The 1050-nt window shown below is 46.8% G+C and overlaps 1 protein-coding gene across 1 annotated transcript in view; it reads left to right on the forward strand.

The window, feature by feature from the left end:
* LOC107577008 (E3 ubiquitin-protein ligase rififylin-like) overlaps nt 1–1050 on the forward strand; it is a 9388-nt gene that overhangs the window by 4355 nt on the left and 3983 nt on the right. Inside the window, exon 2 of the mRNA XM_016263127.1 lies at nt 596–970. Within this exon, the coding sequence (XP_016118613.1) occupies nt 596–970 (375 nt within the window). The remainder of the gene's footprint in view (nt 1–595; nt 971–1050) is intronic.

Here is a 1050-nt window from a genome sequence, read left to right on the forward strand (position 1 = left end):
GTGCCTGTTGCATAGCATGTTTGTGAATTTGGGGGCGGAGCTATCAAGACAGAGGTGTGATTATTTTGGGTAGGAGTGTGTTTTTGGTCATCGACAGCAATTCAAAGAAATCACTTACTGCACCTTTGAAGTGTATGTGAACCTAAAGTTGAGATCGACTTTACTCTTTCCATGAAATTGAATATTGAATGAGACTGATTTCGAGGGGGAATTTATTTGACAGGATTTGAGGCAGTATAGTAGTGAGAGGAGGGGGGTGAGATCTGGACATGAGCCAGCAGCTGTTGCAAATCCTGAGCATGTGCACAGTCCATTGCGCCACAGCTCTGACTGAATGGCATTGTGACTTCCAGAACGCTACGCTTGAGTTCTGTTAGTCACATGTTTATATTTCCTGGAGAGGCTTCCCAGACTCCTTTGGCATTATCCAGTACATTAAACAGAAGATGATGCAATAGTGTAACTTCTGACCCAGTTGTCTTGGTCAGTTGCAAAATGCATGAGTGAATGAGTGTTCCTCCTTAAAAGAAGGATTAGACCTTGTGTTCCAGTCTTAACCTGGCTGTAAAACTCACCCTCCCATTATTCATTGCAGCACGTGTGCATGGACTGCCAAAAAAGCTACTGCAGCCGCTGCTCCACTCAGCAGGACCTCCAGCCATGGCTGTGCCACACATGCCAGCGTTTCCGTGGCATCCTGTTCGAGCGCGCCGAGCTGATGAAGCTCAAGGTGAAGGATCTGAGGGACTACCTCCACCTGCACGGGGTCTCCACGCAGATGTGCCGTGAGAAAGAGGAGCTGGTCGAGCTGGTTCTTGGCCAGCATACGCCTACATCTGACACGCACATTCCTCCACCCCCAGTGACCACACATGAATCCCTTAACACTCCAGTCATAACCGTGAGCCCGTTGGCGGACAATGGCACAGCAGAACTGGGACCTCAGACTCAAGCAACGGAAGATGGACAGGTAAAAAATGTTCTTTCTTTTTTTCTTTTTTTTTTTGAAAGAAGCTACATCTATTTGATGAATGAATACAGTAAAAAAAA

Source organism: Sinocyclocheilus grahami, unplaced genomic scaffold (genome assembly GCF_001515645.1).
Source record: "Sinocyclocheilus grahami isolate Dianchi unplaced genomic scaffold, SAMN03320097.WGS_v1.1 scaffold4865.1, whole genome shotgun sequence".
Lineage (NCBI taxonomy): Eukaryota > Metazoa > Chordata > Actinopteri > Cypriniformes > Cyprinidae > Sinocyclocheilus > Sinocyclocheilus grahami.